This window comes from Astatotilapia calliptera, chromosome 4 (genome assembly GCF_964374335.1).
Source record: "Astatotilapia calliptera chromosome 4, fAstCal68.1, whole genome shotgun sequence".
NCBI classification, from domain to species: Eukaryota; Metazoa; Chordata; class Actinopteri; order Cichliformes; family Cichlidae; genus Astatotilapia; species Astatotilapia calliptera.
Window position 1 is genome coordinate 1,565,274 of NC_137425.1, and position 19,832 is coordinate 1,585,105.

The 19,832-nt window shown below is 44.6% G+C and overlaps 2 protein-coding genes across 2 annotated transcripts; both read left to right on the plus strand.

Annotated features, from left to right (window-relative positions):
- Nucleotides 1–7,058: 7,058 nt before the first annotated feature.
- Nucleotides 7,059–10,913, plus strand: sgf29 (SAGA complex associated factor 29). The gene is made up of 10 exons (XM_026163883.2): nt 7,059–7,170; nt 7,603–7,676; nt 7,759–7,834; nt 7,910–7,982; nt 8,390–8,454; nt 8,542–8,671; nt 9,033–9,179; nt 9,265–9,300; nt 9,853–10,015; nt 10,516–10,913. The coding sequence occupies exons 2-10, from the start codon at nt 7,611–7,613 to the stop codon at nt 10,630–10,632; spliced, it is 873 nt and encodes a 290-aa protein (XP_026019668.1). The 5' UTR covers nt 7,059–7,170; nt 7,603–7,610; the 3' UTR covers nt 10,633–10,913.
- Nucleotides 10,914–12,678: 1,765 nt separating this feature from the next.
- Nucleotides 12,679–19,153, plus strand: nfatc2ip (nuclear factor of activated T cells 2 interacting protein). The gene is made up of 9 exons (XM_026163882.2): nt 12,679–12,803; nt 15,414–15,512; nt 16,710–16,770; nt 16,850–16,967; nt 17,057–17,137; nt 17,224–17,464; nt 17,682–17,826; nt 18,432–18,547; nt 18,631–19,153. The coding sequence occupies exons 1-9, from the start codon at nt 12,792–12,794 to the stop codon at nt 18,790–18,792; spliced, it is 1,035 nt and encodes a 344-aa protein (XP_026019667.2). The 5' UTR covers nt 12,679–12,791; the 3' UTR covers nt 18,793–19,153.
- The last annotated feature ends 679 nt before the right edge of the window (nt 19,154–19,832 follow it).

The following is a 19,832-nucleotide window of genomic DNA, read 5'->3' on the forward strand; positions in this document are numbered from 1 at the left end:
AGCTCTAAGTCACGGCTGCATGTTTGCGCGTTTTAAACCGAGTGTGTAATCTGCAGGATGTGAGCTCAGGATGTTTACTTTGCTGCAGACGTGTGCGCAGTCACATGTGCGAGGCGTGTCGCGCTGCCAGAGAACACACAGCTCGCAGATATCAGCTGATATCAGCAGGTAAACATTAACCGCAGCTGGAAACTCGCTCAGGTGTTTTCATCTTCATGAATCCTTTCACTGCACGTTACACGCACTAACACAGCTGCAAACGTTTCCTGTTAAATCTCCTGAAATTGTTTCATTTATCGATCAAAGTCCCTAAAAATCAGCAAGAAAAGCAGGAAATCTTCACCTGAGAGGCCACTGATCGTTGGACCTGCTGAGGGTTTGGGGTGTACGCGCGTCCTCTCGTGCACTGGAGTCATTTTGGTTTTGGTTTTTTTACAGCTTCTTTGAACCAGTGTTTCCAGTTTTTATCCGTCTCAAACCAGCACAGCCACCTCTGATTTACTAAAGCCGGGGCCCAAAGTTTGTGCTGACGGGTTAAATATGAAAAAACACGGATGAAAAATGTGCGGTGCAAAAGACGAACAGTGATGATTTCTAAATGCTTTATCATAGAATTCCATGTATGTAAAACAAAGAATCATTTTAAGGTGAAATGATTGAACAGTTTTAATTCAGATCTTTCAAACACCTCGAACGTTTTAGTTCTTCTGATTTTGGACGTTTGGAGTTGAAACACAAACGTCTAAACGACTCAGCTGATGTGAACATAAGCAGGTCCTGATGACATCAGTCACGCCTCATTAATCTGCTGCTGAACAGTGTTGGTCAAATGACTTGAAAATAGTAATCAGTTACTTGTTACTGATTACTTCTCCAAGAAAGTAATCCCATTACTTTACGTAGGGTGTCTTGCATTGAAATCTGCTGCAATGACCTGGTTACTGCGTTCACCAGATATCAACACGATTCCGCTCTTCGACATGTCAATGGCTGTGAACACAGAGAAAGTTGTAAATAACTCATGAAAGAATAAAGTTACGTTGAAACCAAGCACACCATTGTTTTTCTTGTGACATTACCAAGAAGTTTGATGTGTCACATGACCCTCTTCCTATTGAAAAAACAAAAGTTGGCGGCCGCTTATCGGGGCCTGGAGCCTGGGGCTCGCTCGGGCCCCTTCGGGGGTGGGGTGCCCCCGGCCTCTCGGCCTGGGGCTCGGTCACTCAGGCACGGCTGGCGGCCGGCGGAGCTCACGGGCGCGTCACTGCAACTCCCCCTGACTTCTGCTCCGCGGCTGCTGAGTGAGCCCTCATCTGGGACTCTCCTCAGCTCTTTCTGGGACAGTGGCGCGGCTGCCCCTCTGTGGGTCTTCCTTGGTCTCTTGTGTTCTGGGGGCCTCTGGATGTCTGGAGTTTTGATCTCCTCCATACCTGCTTCACACCCTGGAGGACGGGGCTGTGGCCCCCCCACACTCCCTAGCAGATCATTACATGGAGAAACCTTTGGAATGCAAGCGCGCTGATCCACACAGGTATGCACACGGGTGTTCACTGCTCGTAGACCCAAATTACACCTTTCTTGGCTGCTACTTCGAAGCACATCTGTCCTGCGTGCTGCACAACAACATTGAATATTTAGTATTTACTGCTGTTTACACTTAGCTAGATTAATGCGATGGTGTTGTGTTTAGTATGTTGCTTTGTTTTTTTTGCTTGTTTTCTATTCTTCTCTCAACAGGTGATCCAGGAGATTTTTTTTTCTCCCCCCCTTTCTCACTGTCCCTCTCCCCTTCTGTTTTTCCTTTCCTTCCTCTTTCTTTCTCCCTTTCCTATCTCTCACTCATGTCTGTCCCGTCTGTAACATCTGAAAATAAAATATAATAAATAATAAAAACAAAGATCGACCAAATGGACCAATACGGCAATGCCACGATGATCCATTTGGCAAAGTAAATCCATTGGGTCTCCTTGTTGGTCTTCAGACAACAATTCTGATGGCTAAAGAACCAAATGGGACAGGCGAAAAAAAAAAAAGAAAAAAAAAAAAGAAAAAACAAAAGTTGTATCCAAAATGGCCGACTTCTAAATGGCCACCATGGTCGCCGCCCATCTTGAGGAGTTTGCCCCTCACATATACTAATGTGCCACAAACAGGACTTTAATATCACCAACCATTCCCATGTTGTTACACTGTATCCATAGAAATGGCCCACCCTGTACAATGTGTTTGATGTATGAAGCTAAAATTTCAGCGTGCACATTATAGCCGCTCAAACTTTGGACCGTAACATTTTTGTTCAAACTTTGACGGTCAAGAAGAAATGGAGCGACCCCGAATATTTTCACCTCGGTGCTTCCTGTCTCTTGCTCTTTTGTCACTTCCCACATGTGTAGTTATTGCTGCTCACTTCCTGTTTTATTTTGGTAGTCTCTCCTGGCCTTGATTCTTATCACCTGTGTCTCCCTGTGTGCAGGATTCAGGCGTTTTATTGTCCTGACTGGAAACTTTTACAGACAGTCGAGAAATGATCCACAAAGAGCAGAAAGAACTCCACATCCAAAATACACCAAATATACAAAATCATGACACGTAATCCTGCAGTAAAAAAATCACTACTGTGTGTAAAAACCACTAAAACGGTGCGGGGATGGCTCCGATGGCACATAAAAGGATTTAAAGAGGTTTTTGGTGCTGTTACTCATGCGGTAGAATCCACAGCAGCTCGGGCCTGTTGCTCTGCCTGCTGCTCGTAAACAGTATTTAGTTTGGTTCCAACATTTCCACCGATGAAGGAAAATATTCAAACTGATTCAACAAAAGTTAAAAACGTCATTTCTCTTCTATCAGAAAAAGCCCAGGCGTCGTGGCTCCTCCTGACCTCTGCTTCCACATCAGCCACGACCCAAAGTGTTTCTGTTGCTCCCTCCGGTATCTGAGCGCCTGATGTTGGACTGCAGTCCAGGGTGAGATTCTCTGAAGTCAGAGGACTAATGATGATGTCCTCTGTGACTTTAAGGATGTGCCTGTTCGCATGCTTGGACAGTTTGGACTTGTTATTTTACAGCTTAAATAAAGGTTTGCTTGTGGTTCCCATCAGCACACACAGCACAACTCTGCCTGAGCCTGACTCTGGACTTGATATTTGCTGTTCATGGGCGTCACTTTGGTTATCTGTCAGGTGTGTGCTGACCTTCTGACTGCTTCAGGGATCAATAAATAAAACCAATAACATCTGGATTGCAGGTAGAGAGTCGCTGTGTTTATCTGCGGCGTTTTTCCTTTGAGTGTCTCCTGCACGTCGCTGCTCTGTCACCTCGCCACAGATGGTAATGATTAACTGTCAGGATGTTTACCTGCAGAGTCGTGTCAGTGTCGGACGACACCAGCAGCACACGCCCGACAACAGGCTCCTCCTCCTCTCACCTGAGAGATAACCACCCATTTCTTCTAACAGAAAAACAACAGTCAGCAGGATTTTATTTTGAAAGGGCCGCTATCAGACAGCAGGTTTAGAGAAGACCTGACACGAGGAAATCAGGTTTCCTGTTTCAGAAGTAGTGATGGGCTTTCCGTCTCTTTTTAGAGAACAGGGTCTTCAGGTTGTTTTGTTCCTTTAATTAACTTATTACCAACAACAATATAAAATTAAGCAGAAAAGGAATTACTAATGTAAAAAGAAAAAACGTGGTTTTATTTATATATGTTTATATATAAATGTATACGGTGGCCCCTAGAGACAAAACACGTACAAACTCCAAAACACATTTCTAGCTTTAACTGAACTTCAAAGCAGAGCTACTAGATCACTTAAATGACACAATTGAAAGCATGTGTGTATTGTTTGTGTATTTATACACAGGCACTCATATATATTCAAATAATTTTAAAAAAAAAGTTCATGTACCTGTTACTACCACACACCAAATCCGGTCGTTGGTACTTGCTGGCTTGTGTAGCCTCTAGGTAACAAAAGCTCAACACTGCCCCCTAGCATCCTGGAGCACTGCTGTTGTGTTTTGTACGTGTTTTGTAGGGGCCACCGTAATTATACTTTATTTATTCACTCCACATAAAATGTAATAAATAAATCATATAATACAAAAACCAACTATTTAAAATTTCAGCTTTTTCCTTTTAAACAAATTTAAAGTGAAACAACACAAAACACAGCAAACCACAACACAATTAAATATAAATTATAATATGAAAACAAAAAGAAGATGCACATTCTCTGTCATATGGACCTGCATGAATAAACTTTCTGAATCCTTTATCATCCACAGCTGAAAATAGTTGTGGATGATTACTATACCTTTCTAATGTGACCTTGTTGTCCCTGCTCTCTCTCTCCCTCCGGCTCTGTTCCTGTGCTACTGCGAGTGTAACTACCGCCCCGCCCCCCTCTGCCCAGTGCAAAGCACAAGGCTCGCGTGCGGAGTGAAGCGGGAAAAAAGTGCGAGAGAGAGGGAGAGAGAAAGAAAAGAAAAAACATGGCTCCCAATAAGGAGCCGGCTCGTGTCGTTCGCTTCAAAGAGTCGGCTCTAAGAGCCGTTTAGTTCGCGAGCGACACATCACTATTCAGAAGTGGTGAAGACTCTGTCCTCAGCCTGGAACAAGTTTATTCCTCTTTCATGCAGCTGATATCAAAGAACCAATCAGAGGCCTTCATCTGCTCGCACACTGAAATCTTAATGAACTGTATTTATGATCAATTCAATTCAATTCAATTCAATTCAATCTTTATTGGCAGACTACATGTCCATAAAAACAAGACAAGAAACACACACACACAACTCCCCCCCCCCCCCCCCCCACACACACACACACACAACACAAGGTATACCATTAAATATATATATGTATTTAAATAAGTATATAAAGCATTAGTAAAAATATAAAACCATAATATACATAAAACACAATTACTTAAAATAAATCAATAAATACACAAACACTTTAACCAGTGCTTTCTGAGACTGGATGAGTAACGGGAACCACTCACTGTCGGATCTGTAAGTGCTAAAATTATACTGTTACTCGAACCATCCAGTCGTTCTCTAAAACTGAACATTAACTTTCTTAAAAGTGCTTTAAAAGTCCAAACACCCACAGCTACAAACATCTGGCTGGCACTACCACTTCTAGGTATCCTGCAAAGGATTCTCATCGCATCATTATATGCAACATGCAGCTTCTGCATGCTACATTGTTTGTAGGATGACCACAAGGGGGCAGTATATAGCGGTGTGCAATACGCTTTAAACAAAGCCACTTTAACTGGAAGTGAACAAAAGCTGAATTTGCGTGCAATAGTATTTGCCTGCACATAGAGCTTACATCGTTGTCTGTATATGTCATCATCATCATTCATTTGCTCAGTAATAAAGTGACCGAGGTATTTCACCTTTTTATCAACTTCAAGAGTTTTTTGTGCCAGTTTAAACAAAGGGAAATTTAGCTGTTTATCCTGCTTGGTTCTACATATCAAAACAGCACTTTTAGCAGCATTGTACTCAATGTCATATTGCACACCATATTCAGTACAGACATTAAGAAGATCCTGTAACCCAGCACTGCTTGGACTAAAAACAACCAGGTCATCTGCATACATAAGATGATTTATCAGTGCTTCACCTAATATACACCCAGTGTTACAGGCTCTCAGCTGTATGGACAAATCATCAACATATAAATTAAATAAAATTGGAGACAAAATCCCACCCTGTCTGACACCATTGCTGACACCAAAGGGGGCAGAAATACTGCTTCCCCATTTAACCTGCATGTTCTGATGAGCGTACCAGTAAGAGAGAATCCTCACGATGTATTGAGGAACTCCCCGTGTCTTCAATTTATCAAAAAGTTTTCTGTGGTTCACTCGATCAAAAGCCTTAGAGGCATCAATGAAACACATGAGGACAGATGAATTTTTAGCCCTATACAACCTGACTATTTCCTTGAGTGCATATATGCACATGTCAGTGCCGTGCTTTGAAGCCAAACTGATTATCCAGAGAAGAGATGAACACACTAACTCTATCAAACAGGATTCTTTCTAACACCTTAGATAAAATACTGGCTAGTGCAATCGGCCTGATCAATCAGTGATCGATGTGAGTTTAATGAAGCTTCAGACCCAGAAACACTGATCAGCGATCAATCACTGCATCTGTCCATCACTGTAATCAATCGCAGTGATAGAGACAAACCCGAGGAAACTAAGAGCGTTGATGCTTTTAATGGAGGCTGCAGAGCGTGAATGTGTGCAGTTATCAAACATGTGGATCACATGGATCACATGGATCACACGTCCACCAGAAAACTGAATCTGATCTTTATCTTCAGTTTATGGCTGAATCTTTAAAGCCATGGACTCCATCTTTCTTTCGAACGTGGCTCTGCTCTTCATATACTCGTAGCCATGGTGAATCCTGGTATCGGCCTGGTCTGTTTTTTTTTTTTTTTAAAAGCGTTTTTTTTAACATGAAGGGGATCTGTGGAAGGTTTATCCCTCCTCTCGCCCTGTGACAGCAGGGACAGACTCCAGATTCAGATTACTCAGTAAAAAAACATAAATCAAAACACAGGGTCAGGCTAGGAGAGAAGAAACTGGAATTTGTGACATTATAGTTGCAAGTTCACAAAAACACACACACACACACATTTTCTGTTTAATATTTCTTAAATATTTCTTTCTTGTAAATTTCCATTTTTAAACTCGCTCTGTCTCCTTCTTCTTACCCCAGCCTATATCTTGACAAAGGATCACAAATTTCCTCCAAGGAAACACTAGATTACCACAGAGGCAACTGTAAACAGCACAGGTAACGGGAAAGAGACAAAATGTTTGTACACAAAAAAATAACAGCAAAGAGCTGGGAAAATCTTTAAAAACCAGAAAATAACTGCACACAAATAAATTACAGATAAATAATGAATGGCTACAAAGGGTATAATAAAGTCACATAAGTACAACAAAAAGAAATACAATTTTTAAAGTAAAATGTTTACGTTTTTTAAGCGCCCCGTGTCTGTAGTACCACACTCCTCCCAGTTGGTGGCAGTGTGTTCACCGAAACTGCTGCACACGATTAGTACCAAAGAAGAAGAACAGAAGGCCAGTACCTGCGGTTCCTGAGTTGAGCGCAAATAATAGAAGAAAGCAGCTCGGTGAGGAGGTTTGGGAGCTGGTTTTGAGGGAAATATGACGCTTATTCCGATCATTGATCTATCTGAGTTGAATATATATTGCTAATGGTTTTCTTTAATCCGATTTTTGGCGTTACGAAGCATTTCCGAGCCGTTTTTGTCTGTAGCGAACTTTACACCAAACCCCGTTCAGAAATCTTTTATTTAAGACATCCCGTGTTTTCCAGAAAACACCCAACACACATAGAGCACGACTTCAGTTATGTTACATACGAGTATTGATTCGGAACTTTATATCCAGTATGTTATGACCGCGGTGATCGAAATGTTCAGACTATTTGTGCTTTGTGAAGTGTTCACCGTCATTAAAACCGCCTTAAAGTAGACGTTTTTTAAATGAGGTTTTGTATGTTGTAACTAAGCGCTGCTGTTTGATGCTCCACATCCTCACAGGTTAAATCATGTCCGCTGACCCCAAGATTGCGGAGCTGCTCACTGAGCTCCACCAGCTCATCAAGCAGACACAGGTCAGTATTGATCCGCTTCCTTTGTGATTGATCAGGTCAAGCTTTGATCACATCCTAATTACCTGCACTCGGCCCGCTTCAGGAGGAGAGGTCACGCAGTGAACACAACCTGCTCAACATCCAGAAAACGCACGAGAGGATGCAGACTGAGAACAAGAGTGAGTGTCAGCAGCTTTGAGCACATGTGCTGAATTTGTCGTGTGGTCCTAAACGTGGACGTGTGTCTCCTGCAGCTTCTCCGTACTACCGCACCAAGCTGAGGGGGCTCTACACCACGGCCAAGGCAGACGCTGAGGCGGAGTGCAGGTGAGAGGCCACTGAGCATGACCTTTAACCTTTAAATATCATGGTGATCTCACTTATATGTTATACAGGAGACTTCCAGTCTCAAGCTTGTTACTGTTTTGTTTAAATAAAGGTTATACAAATGAAAAAATAAAGGGGGACAGATGCATGAACACCATGACTGAAGCGCAATAAGCAGTAATTTCCTCTGAGTACAGACTGAGACTCTGTTGGAGCCTTTTTAATGACATCATGTGACCAGTAATATGGCTGCTGTGAGGTCACTGCACGAACAGGCGGCCCAACAACCTGAGCTCGGGTTTCCGTTCATGTCGCCTTTCTAGCCTGTTCGTTTTCACATTTCTACTAAGAGTGAGTGAAAATCACCTTTTTCTTCTTCTTTTGTGTCTTTTCCTTCCGCCTCTCAGCATTCTGCGTCACGCCCTCGATAAGATCGCAGAAATCAAGTCTTTGCTGGAGGAGCGGCGGATAGGTGCGTGTCCGGTATTCGGCCTCTCACATCTGCAGCTGGACTTCCTGTTTCATGTGACACAAAACTCACCTGTCTGTCTGTCTGCAGCTGCAAAGATGGCGGGCGTTTACAGCGACAGTGACCCTCCCAGGAAGACGATGAGGCGTGGCGTCCTCATGACGCTCCTCCAGCAGTCGGCCATGACACTTCCTCTGTGGATCGGGAAGCCGGGGGAGAGGTAGGTGGTACTGCCCCAACGCCGGTGGCCACAATATTGGGCTCTAGTGACGTCCCCACAGCGCCATGGAAACACCTCAGATGGTGTTAAAGAGCAGCTTTGTGTCCTCGCCCAGGCTTCCTGTGAGGTCACGTCTTTATTTCAGGCTTTTATGCGTTTCTTTCACCATCACGTTAAACGGTGGTGGTGAGGCATCTTCTCTTTAAAAACGAGGACGTCACGTTTATCCGCCGAGTGTCTCTTCTGTTCCCGCCATGAGCAGCGAGCGGCACCGGCTTGTCGGTAGCTTGTACCCGATGCTCAGGTGTGCTCCGGCTGACTTTCTGAGGTAGCATCTTCTCTGTGACTCCTCCCTCTCCAGCCCTCCTCCTCTGTGCGGGGCGACCCCTGCGAGCAGTGACTACGTAGCCAAACAGGGAGACAAGGTGGCGGCGAGGGTGAAGAGCGTGGAGGGCGACGAGCAGTGGATCCTGGCTGAGGTGGTCAGCTACAACCATTCCACCAACAAGTAAGAACACGTGACCGTTTGTGGCGACGCCTGCGTGGTGTAATGCGATCATCAGCCTCTGACGCCTCCTCTGCTCCCCCTGCAGGTACGAAGTGGACGACATCGACGAGGAGGGCAAAGAGTGAGTTCCTCTTCGTTATGTTCTCTGACAGGAACAACGTGAAGGGCTTTCACGTTGAAGCTCGGACCGCAGCGAGGCTTTGTGAGCGAGGCCGAGTACGACTCCCAGCTTTAGCCAGAAGCAAGTGTTTATAGGATTTTACATCTGCTCTGGTTCTTCGTCTCTTCTCAGTGTTTTCCTCCTCCCGCTTTTCCTCGTCGTCTTTCTTCTTAGAGTCGTTCTCGTGCTGCAGATTTTTGTCCCTTCGCCTGTTTTTCGTGGACTTTCCTCCATTTTCAGTTTCCATCATTATTCAGATCAGTGTACAGACGTTAAAATCAGAGGCTGGTTTATATGGGACGGTTTAAACCTGATTGCCACGCCTCTGACTCATTCATGAATGCAGTGATTGTGGGCGGGGCTTGTATGTTTCAGCGCGCGAAACGTGTGTTGATCTTGTCACAGAGGAGTAAACTGTGCCGGGTCTGTGGGAGAATCTCAGCAGCTTGTTCTCTAAAAGTGACAAATCTGCTCCTCCTTCTTCTTCTTCTTCTTTGTTTTCTGAGCGAGCAGGCGGCACATGCTGAGCAGACGGCGGATCATCCCTCTGCCGCAGTGGAAAGCCAACCCGGAGACGGACCCCGAGGCGCTGTTCAGTAAGGACCAGCTGGTGCTGGCCCTTTACCCTCAGACCACCTGCTTCTACCGAGCGCTCATCCACACGCCGCCGCACAGGGTGAGGTTTTATTTTGACAGGCGCGTCTGTGACGGGTCAGCCTCGGCTCAGGGAACGCCGATTAATAAAAGTCTTTTCATGTTTTATCCTCTATGAGTTTATTCTGTGTAACGTTTATTCCAGAGTCGTTATAGCTTCTGCATAGACTGTAGATAAAAGATGCACGTGGCCACTGTCACGTCATCCTCTGGTTTCCAAACATTCGTGTTTTTGTTACTGTGACGTTGGCTTTTGGCGTCGGAAGTGACGGCGCGCCGACTTAGAGCCAAAGCTGATCAGCAGCTCGCCGCGGAGGAGGGTGGGGGCCGAAAACCACTGGGTGATGTCACAGACACTGCTTCCATCTTCTCTGTACAGTCTGTGGGGATTGACTCATTATAGGAGCCTCTAGTGGACATCAGAGGAACTGCAGCTGCTTCAGCCGCAGAGACAGAAACTGTGACTGAGAGCTGTTAATAAAGTGTGTGTGTGTGTGTGTGTGTGTGTGTGTGTGTGTGTAGCCTCAGGACGATTACTCGGTGCTGTTTGAGGACACGTCGTACCCTGACGGTTACTCACCGCCGCTCAACGTGGCCCAGCGCTACGTGGTCGCCTGCAAAGAGAACAAGAAGAAGTGAGCGGCGGCGGTGGGACCAAACGTCCATGTTTATAAGAACACGTGTTCCTCAGTCTGATGCTTGTATCCCTGGGACTGATGTTGTTTCTTGTCAGCTCTCATCAGAGTGGGATTTGTATTGATCAGCTGATCAGATGTTGAACAGCAGGAAGCACTCGAGGAAGAAGAAAAAAACGTTTTTTTAATTTATTTTCAGGAAGTAAAAAAACTCATTCATGTTTTATTCAAACTGTTTTGTTTTTTTACGTGTTCGTGTTTGTTGTTTAAAAAAACTGTGCACAGGTTTGTGTCCACGTCTCTTCTCTTTGTGTAAAACTGAGCATGACTCCAAAGTACAGACGCACAGGAAGTTGGTGAAACACACGACTCTCGTTTGAAACTAAAAGCTGTGACACGTGGAAACGTGATCTGCACGAGGAGCAGAAGCAGGGTACAGGTCCTGGGGTCACCGTCCTCGGGTCATGCTTGGACTTCCAGCTGTGTTTACTTGAAGGTTAAAAGAAAACCAGGTGCTTCAGTCAGATTAATACACGACAATCAATAGAATCCGAATATTCGTCCCTAAGTAAATTATGTGGGTTACAGTTGCTCCAGGACAGCAACAGACTGAACTGTTTAAAGCATACAATATGTTCAGAGTTTACAAATTTAACAGAGAGATGACATAAAGCTTTATTAGTCCCACACGTTGGTCACTGCCAAAAATATTGTGGCCAAGTTTAAGAGCAGCAAGAGTTCAGAAAAACAATAAGTTAAAAATAGAATAACGTGCTACACAACAAGAGTAAAATGCTTTGTCATAGTAGGAAAAATTGCACATCAGGGAGACAGCTACAACTGTGTGAGTCTGCACAGGTGTGGTCATCTGCAGAGACCGACAGCAGCTGGAAGGAAAGACCTGTGAAATCTCCGTCCCACATCGTGGGTGCAGCAGATGAAGGAGCTGCTCAGGGTGTAACTGTGCATTAGTTGTACAGGGAGATGGCCACAGGCAGGAATGACTTCCTGTGTCATTCAGTGGTGCATTATGGGTAATCTCAGTCTCTCACTGAACGTGCTCCTGTGGCTAGCCAGCACGTCACGGAGTGGGTGGGAGGTGTTATCCAACATTGTCTTTGTCTTAGACAGCACCAGCCTCTCCGACACCACCCTAAGGAAGTCCAGCTCCGTCCCCACAACATGACTGGCCTTGAGGATCAGTTTATTCAGTCTGTGGGGGTCTGCGACCCTCAACCTGCTGCCCCAGCATGCAGCAGCATAGAGGATCGCACTGACCGTAACAAAAAATCCTGAGAATTGTCAGACAGATGTTAAATGACCTCAGCCGCTTCAGAAAATAGAGCCGAGTCTGGCCCTTCCTGTAAAGTGCAGTGGTGTTTTTAACCCAGTGTATGTGTACTCTGAGGTATTTATAGTCCTCCACATGAAGAAAGTTCTTTTAATGTGCTCCTGGCAGCACGAGGAGCCCACGCACGTGCTCCTCTCTTTATTTATTTTAATGAAGCATCTGAAACATCACACAAACTGTCAGTGTGCAGTTTGGAGGACGACAATCTCCAGCTTTGTTTTCATTCACACTGATCTCAGGAACGTAGTGTTTCCATTTCATATATTACCAGATATTAATGAGATTTTGTTGTATTTGTTATTTTTGTGATATTAAAATATTATATGAATTTCTCTTAAATTCACAGCTTGTTTTATAAGTTTGTCCATGTTTAAATGAAGTGTTTTTAATTCTAGTAAACTCACCTGTTTGTTTTTTCCACATAAATTCCATACTCTAAAGTACTTTAATTTGATCTTGTTCTTATAAGTTTGGGAATTTTTCTTATAATCCTTCAATTTTCAACCTTTTTTCCTCAAAAATATATTTTTGCTAGTTTTTTTTTTGTTCTTGTAAACTGGACACTTGTTTTTCTCTGCAGAAAGCAGATTTTTCTTTAAGTTTTTTCTCCGAAATTCCAAATAACCTTGAAAATACTGAAACTGGTTCCTTAGTTTTTCCTTCAGTGTGTCTGATATCAGTTGTTGTTAGTTTGCATCTACAAGTTTTACAGTTACGGATCCACTAGAGTCCTTGAAGGCAGCACTGCCGCTACTGAGGCAGAATATCCCACAGTCCGTGAATGTTGCGGCGCCCCGCGGAAAGAAACAAACATGGCGGAAGCGGTGAGTGGGTGACAGGTCTGCTGGTGCTTTTTTAGTGATGAAACGTTACTGAAATCATGAATGTTGTGTTTAATTAGAAGGTTAGGGGCCTCCTGATTAGACCTACAGGAAGACGGAGGTGAGCAGCTTTGGCGGAAAGTCCGTTTAAATCGACTAACTGTGCGTTAGCGCGACGTTAGCTAACCTTAATCAGAGCGCTTCAAAATAAAAGTCAGGTATAGTTTCGCTTTCTTGTTTCTGCCGATGGCGTTAAGACAACAGAAAAACTGCGCCGAGGATCGCTGAAAGCTTTTTGCGAGGTTAAACTACAACCCAGCTCTGCTTTTAAACAAATGTAATCACTTTTAAACTTCTTGTTGATGTTTGGTTTGTTTTGGGGTCAGTTACGCAAAACAACAGACGGTGCACTAGACAGGGGGAAATACCAGTACAGGCAGGTGGAGAGCAGCGCGAGGGGGAAGAAGCTTTAACGTGGTTTGAAGACGGAGGAGGCCGAGGTGAAGATGTTGGACAGCAGGGACAGGATCAGAAACGAGTCCATCAGAGTAGTGATGGGTCGTTCGCGAACGAAATGGCTCTTAGAGCCGGCTCTTTGACGTGAACGACGCGAGCCGGCTCCTTATCGCGAGCCGTCACGTGGGTTTTTTTTTTTCTTTCTCTCAGCCTCTCTCTCGCACTTTTTTTCCGCTTCACTCTGCACGCGAGCCTTGTGCTTTACGCTGGGCAGAGGGGGGAGGGGCGGTAGTTACACTCACAGTAGCACAGGAACAGAGCCAGAGAGAGAGAAAGAGAGGCAGGGACAACAACATTAGAAAGGTATAGTAATCATCCACAACTATTTTCGGTTGCAGATGATAAAGGATTGAGAAAGTTTATTCATGCAGGTCCATATGACAGAATATGCATGTTCTTTTAGTTTTCATATTATAATTTATATTTAATTGTGTTGTGGTTTGCAGTGTTTTGTGTTCTTTTCACTTTAAATTTGTGAAAGGAAAAAGCTGAAAATTTAAATAGTTAAAACTTGAAATGTGAATAGTTGATTTTTGTATTATATTATTTATTTATTACATTTTATGTGGCGTGAATAAATAAAAGTATATTTACGGTGGCCCCTAGAGACAAAGCACATACAAACTTCAAATCACGTACGAACTCTGAAGCATGTACAAACTCCAAAACACGTAAAAACACGTACAAACTCCGAAGCACGTAAAAACTCAGAAGCATATAAAAACTCAAAACACGTACAAAAGACAACAGAAGTGCTCCAGGATGCTGGGCACAGTGTTGAGCCTTTGTTATCTTGTGGCTACACAAGCCAGCAAGTACCAACGACCGGATTTGGTGTGTGGTAGTAACAGGTAAATGAACTTTTTTTAAATTATTAGAATATATATATGAGTGCCTGTGTATAAATACACAAACAATACACACATGCTTTCAATTGTGTAATTTAAGTGATCTAGTAGCTCTGCTTTGGAAGTTCAGTTCATGCTAGAAATGTGTTTTGGAGTTTGTACGTGTTTTGTCTCTAGGGGCCACCGCATATATTTATATATAAACATATATAAATAAAACCACTTTTTACATTAGTAATTCCTTTTGTGCATAATTTTATATTATTGTTAATAATAAATTAATTAAAGCAACAAAACAACCTGAAGAGCCGGTTCGGAGCCGAAAGAGCCGGCTCTTTTTAGTGAGCCGAACCGAAAGAGCCGGATCTCTAAAAAGAGCCGGAAATCCCATCACTACATCAGAGGGACAGCTCAGAGTCAGGGAGGCTGAGATGGTCTGAGCATGTGCGGAGGATGACGATGGAGCTGCAGGGCTGGAGTGACAGAGGAGTGTGCTGGGATAGGAGGAGGCACATGAGCTGCTGTGGTGATCTCTGCAGGGAGCAGCAGGAAGATTCACTTTTAAACTCAGTACTGTGACATTTCTGTGTGAACTTTGGGGCTTTGAGGAACACATGCTTTCACATGCCACTTTATTAGATACATCTGTGATATTTAATTAAAGCAGAAGAATCAAACACTTTTATCAGAGGAACCTGGCGTGATGGTGGTGGAGGTGTTTAAAGTCAGCAAAGTGTTTTTAAGCAGGGTTGACTGCTGAGCCTGAGCATGCTGCTCCCACTGAGCACTGAAGTTAAACTTTAAATAAAGCTCTTTTTACTAACGGTGTTTTTTAGCTTTAGTTAACTGTAGTAACGTTGGTTCAAGTGGTTCTGGTCGTCCATCTTCTTCGTCTTATCCGGGGCCGGGTCGCGGGGGCAGCAGCCTAAGCAGAGGAGCCTGGACTTCCCACCTCCCCAGCCACCTTCTCCAACTTGTCCGGGGGAACAGCCGAGAGATATAGTGTGTCCTGGGTCTGCCCCGGGACTACTCCTGGCTGGTTTTGTCTAGTGTAGACTTTATGTTTGTATCTTAGTTAACAAAAATATTTTGTTGACATCTAGTTTTATTCGTAGTTTAGTTTTAGTTAACTATAACCCCAGTCCTGTGCTGCCTTACGTTATAGAAGTGTTCCTAATATTTTGGCCCCTGGTGTCTGTTGAAGGCGTCTCGTGCTGGACGTTTCTCTTACTTCTGTCTCTGTTCTCAGGTTCACAGCAGCGACGTTCCACTCCCAAAGCCACCGCCAAAGCGCCGACGCATCCTCGACCCGTCAGCCATTGTCCCCGTGCCCATCTACTCCAACAAGGTAAGGAGCCAATAAGAGCCATGGAAGCTTGTTTGGATTAAAGTGAGCCGGACAACATGGACCAAGAATCATACATCACACTGTATCTCTGAGCTTCAGCTGTCAGACTTCAGAGGAGCTGGATTCTGTCAGAAGAAACTCAGTAAAATACATTATGTGGGGTGATATGGTACTACAAGGTCATTAAGATAAGATGGGGCCTGATTATTTAAGACCTTGTATGTGAGGAGCAGGATTTTGAATTCTGGATTTAACAGGAAGCCAAAACAGGAGAAATCTGCTCTCTTTCTAGTCCCTGTCAGGACTCTTGCTGCAGCATTTTGGATCAGCTGAAGGCTTTTCAGGGAGTTTTTAGGACATCCTGATAATAATGAGTTACAGTCGTCCAGCCTGGAAGTAATAAATGCATGAACTAGTTTTTCAGCGTCACTCTGAGACAGGATATTTCTAACTTTAGAGATGTTGCACAAATGGAAGAACGCAGTCTTACATATTTGTTTAATATGTGCATTGAAGGACATGTCCTGGTCAAAAATGACTCCAAGGTTCCTCACAGCGTTACTGGAGACCAAGGTAATGCCATCCAGAGTAAGAATCTGCTTAGATACCATATTTCTAAGCTTTTCAGGGCCGAGTACAATAACCTCAGTTTTATCTGAATTAAGAAGCAGAAAGTTAGCGGCCATCCAGGTCTTTATGTCTTTAAGACATTCCTGCAGTTTAACTCATTGGTGTGTGTTATCTGGCTTCATGGACAGATAGAGCTGGGTGTCATCTGCATAGCAGTGTAAATGTATGCTATGTCTTCTAATGATGCTGCCTAAGGGAAGCATGTATAATGTAAACAGAATTGGTCCTAGCACTGAACCCTGTGGAACTCCATAATTAACCTCAGTGTGTGAAGAGGACTCTCCATTTACATGCACAAACTGGAGTCTATTAGATAGATATGATACTTTAATCTATCAGCTGTTCTTGTGATTTTCCTCTGTGAGTCAAATTGAATTGAAAAACATGTAAAAAAAAATTGTACATATATATAAATGACGTGTCATGCATTCCTCAGACATTAAGCTGTGATTCACTGTAGAGCAGTGCTGTGTCCCTTCAGTGGGAGGGGCTTAAATACATCTTCATGCAACATCAACCTGTATCACATGAACTAGATTGTCCTGATCCTGTGTTTTGTGTCTGCAGGTGAAGAGCAGTCTGCAGCTGAAGCCGACGGCAGCGCTGCTCACTGAAAAGACCGACACAGGTAACAGCTGACGCGCTTTTATCCACGCTCAGAGGAGCGGGTGATTTTCTGGCTTTAACCACTTCCTGTCTGTGAGCAGATGACGACGCAGACGACAGTTTGTTGTTGGAGTTTTCATCTCGAACCGAGCCAGTGCATTTCGTCACCCTCAGCGACTCCGAAGATGAACACGTGCAGAAGAAGGCGGAGCAGCGGCCGTGAGTCAGAACCCGCATCGTGCCCGAGCTTCCGAACTTTAAGCCGAGTTTAGTTTGAATTCGTTGCTGAGCCTCTTGCTTTATTTCAGAGACGCCGTGCGCTGTCCGTCCCCTCCTCCTCCAGAGAGTCCCGTACAGAAACAGTCCAGGGCGATGAAACAGAAGCTCAGGTGAGTCCGCGTGTGTGCTTCCTGTTTCGTTCTCCAGACACATCCGCTAAAGATCAGCGCTGGCTTTGTTTTTGTTCCCGCCTCAGTGAGATCGACCAGAAGCTCCGGGCGGTGAGCTCCCTCCTCTCTCCAGAGCCTCAGGGCGGCCTGTCGAGACGGCGCCGAGGTCCTCCCATGTCACATCCTGAGTATGTGCGCGTGGACGACGATGAGGACGATGACGTCATCATCATGAGCCCGGAGCCGGAGTCAGAGAGCTCCTCAGTGCGAGAGATCCCGCTTAAGATCCGCTGCAGGACTGAGATCCACAAGATCCCGGTGCTGTCGGTACGTACAGGTAACAGCAGCGCAGGTTAATAAAAGGCCACTGTGCCGCGTTTCAGCAGGTGTGTTAAGCTCCGCCTCCACAGCAGTCAGAGTCACATTGATTGAGAAGTACTGACCCGGGGACCAGACACCCAACCCAGAGGATTATGGGCCCTTTTAACGTAATGTATGTTTAAGCATCCTGTCAGTTATTGATTGATTAATTTTCTTTTTTTAGTCGACGCCTTTAAGCGATGTGGTGACGCAGCTGTCTGTCATCCTAAATGTCCCGCCTCCTCGCCTCCTGCTGCTGAGGGAGGAAGAGGAGCTGCCGACGAGCGCCACCATCAGCGAGCTCGGCCTCGGCATCGCCGACATTATAGGTGAGTCCCAAACGCAAAGAGCCCCTGTTTGCAGTTTGTCCTCCGCACGGCGTCACCGTGGATTTTAAACAAACGCTCAACAAGATCCGAGGTCGATTCCACGGGTTCAACTGGTAGTTGTTGTATTTGCTGTTCACTGAAACTCTCAACGTGAGGTCCAGAGAGATGCTGGTGAAGGTGGGGGAGGTCATCATCAGGGTGAAGGACCAAAACAAGCCAATCAAACGGTACGAGAGACCAAATCACCAATCAGAACAGAGCGAACGCACCGAGCAGCTCAGCAACAGTAAAAGACCAGAAAACATTTAAAGTGCAGGAGGACAGAAAAACTGCTTCAGAGGTGTAACCACCTCCATCAGCGACACAATAACAGCTCCCACCGTCCTGAAGCTGTCTTGGTGTGCAGCTCGGTGATAATAAAGATTAACTGGCTCACTGTTTTGAGCAGGGGACTCTTATGTTGAAAGGGTTCTGCCCAGCACCGTTTCCTGTGTGTGGCCAGAGGGTGATATCAGACAAAGAAGGATTATTTTGAACTGTGATTCATGTGAAGCTGCTCTGATGGAGTCCCAGAGTGCAAAATGTTTTCTTCTTTGTGTGTTCAGAGTGTGTGGTCATGGCGGCGGAGGATGGAAGCCAGTCAGACGGTGATGGCAGCATCATCACTGTGAGGCTGCAGAGCAAAGACAGAGACTCTTCTCAGGAGTTCTCTCTGCACAGAGTTCGTACCTCCTCCTTCTCCTTGTTTCTCACAGCAGGGCGTTAACGCCGATGATGTAATGACGCCGTCTGTTTGTTCCTCAGGAGGCGCCGCTGAGGTCCATCTTCTTCCAGTACGTGTCCAAGATGTCTAACAAGGATCAGAAGAAAGTGCGCTTCCATTTCGACGGCTCCAAAGTGACGGGCAGCCAGACGCCGGCGCAGCTCGACATGGAGGACGGTGACATCATCGAAGTCTGGGTCTGAGTCGCCCACTTCAGCTCTACGGTTTATTTAAGCGTCACTGCGATCATTTCAGAGGTCACTTTATTGTCAGGTGCTGACGATGGGACACGGACAAAATGACAGCAAAATCCAAGCGCACCAATCAGGTCTTTAACCTTTCTGTGTCCACACTGAAGCCACTTCCTGTTTTTGTTTGTGAGTATTATTTTTATGAAAATCAAATAAAAGCAAAACAAGCTGACCTCACATTATTTGCATGAGTGAGGTCATGATGAAAAACCTCCACCTGTAAAGGGCAAGAACATGGCCGCCCTGGAGGCTCAATGTGAATGTGGAAGAGTACTGTAAATAAAAGATGGACACAGTTGGTCCTGAAAGGTGACGTTTACAGTGTTTGATGAAATGTGAAGGAAATGACCTGTTGATGATGATGTCGGTGACCGTGTAGGAACAAACAAATCCGGTCACAGACTCACTGCCCTACAGTCGCTGGCACCGTGGCAACCACCGGTCACTAAGGAAAAAAGTGTATCCCCCAACTGGTCGGCAAAAACCTCGCGATTGCTTCAGTTGCTAGCATGTTGCTGCGGTTCACCCTTTAAAGTAAAAGGTGTGTCAGAAAATGACCAATTTATGAGAATTTCTTTATTTTCTTTCACAAAAGAGAACGAAAAGCCAAGTTTAGCAAAAGCTTTTTTATGTCTGCATTAAAGTCACCATTTCATTATTAAAAGTGTAATTTTTTTAAAGGGAAGTTTTGCCAACAAAAAAAGTTCAATTTTATTATTATTATTATTTAAATTCACTATTTAAGAAATGTTTGTTTTTATTTCGGTTTTATGAGAAATAAAGTTACCAAAAACAAATCCTGATTTAAAACATGAAAGCGGACATGAGCAGCCTCCGCCCAGTTTTACTCTTATAGTGTTTCTATCAGCGGGTGGAGGGGGACCCACTCTGCGTCACTTCACGGTTGGAGATAAATCCACGGAACGTTACTGAACCACTATCAGCTTCTCCACCCACTCACATCACGGCTGATCGCGGGATTGATTCTGTCA